We start from the raw sequence: 714 nt of genomic DNA on the forward strand, positions 1-714 counted from the left end.
CAGCTGGGGGGACACCGCACGGCCAGCTGGGGGGGGCATAGCTCTGCCAGCTTTGGGGGGGGCACCGCACGGCCAGCTGGGGGGGGGGCACCGCACGGCCAGCTGGGGGGGGGGGGGGCACCGCACTGCCAGCTTTGGGGGGGGGGGGGCGGGCACCGCACTGCCAGCTTGGGGGGGGTCACCGCACGGCCAGCTGGGGGGGGAGGGGTCACCGCACGGCCAGCTGGGGGGGGTGGGAGTAAGCGTCGCACCGCCAGCTTGGGGGGGGAGCGATAGCCGCTTGGAAGTGAAGGCTCTCCCGCTGCTGCCATTACCGCGGCCGCTCTCTGCGCCAGTCGCTTACTCACGATTTGACAGGATTCTGAATGACAGCCGCCATTTTGCTCTAATGTAACAGAATCCACAACTGAACCTTCTTAGAATGCCGCCTCGTCCAATCCCTGCACAGTATCGGACATAGGGGCGGGGCTACGGCTGTCCAATAGAGCGACTCCTCCACCCTTATTCTCAATGTACTGGTGGGAGGTGCTCCATTCACTCCCTGTCCCGGGACACTGGGCGGAATTCTCCGCTCCCCACGCCAGGTGGGAGAATCACGGGAGGGCCGGGCGACTCACGACAGGCCGACCTCGCACCTCCCGCGATTCTTCCCCCCCCCCCCCCCCAAGCTCGAGGAATCGCCTTTTTTCCCGGCGATTCTCCGGCCCGGATGGG

The 714-nt window shown here is 67.1% G+C and overlaps 1 protein-coding gene across 8 annotated transcripts in view; it reads right to left on the reverse strand.

The window, feature by feature from the left end:
* LOC119955427 (zinc finger protein DPF3-like) overlaps positions 1 to 468 on the reverse strand; it is a 402,756-nt gene extending 402,288 nt beyond the window's left edge. For 6 of the 8 annotated variants that reach the window (XR_005458471.1, XM_038781620.1, XM_038781583.1 and 3 more), the window contains exon 1: positions 348 to 466. Coding sequence is in view for 6 of the 8 variants with exons in the window: in XM_038781620.1 (XP_038637548.1) it covers positions 348 to 379 (32 nt within the window). In the remaining 2 variants the exon portion in view is untranslated. Of the gene's footprint in view, positions 1 to 343 lie in introns of all 8 variants that reach the window. The other 2 variants (XM_038781601.1, XM_038781611.1) reach the window with 2 other exon arrangements.
* Between the last annotated feature and the right edge of the window lie 246 nt (positions 469 to 714).

This window comes from Scyliorhinus canicula, chromosome 2, assembly GCF_902713615.1.
Source record: "Scyliorhinus canicula chromosome 2, sScyCan1.1, whole genome shotgun sequence".
NCBI lineage: Eukaryota > Metazoa > Chordata > Chondrichthyes > Carcharhiniformes > Scyliorhinidae > Scyliorhinus > Scyliorhinus canicula.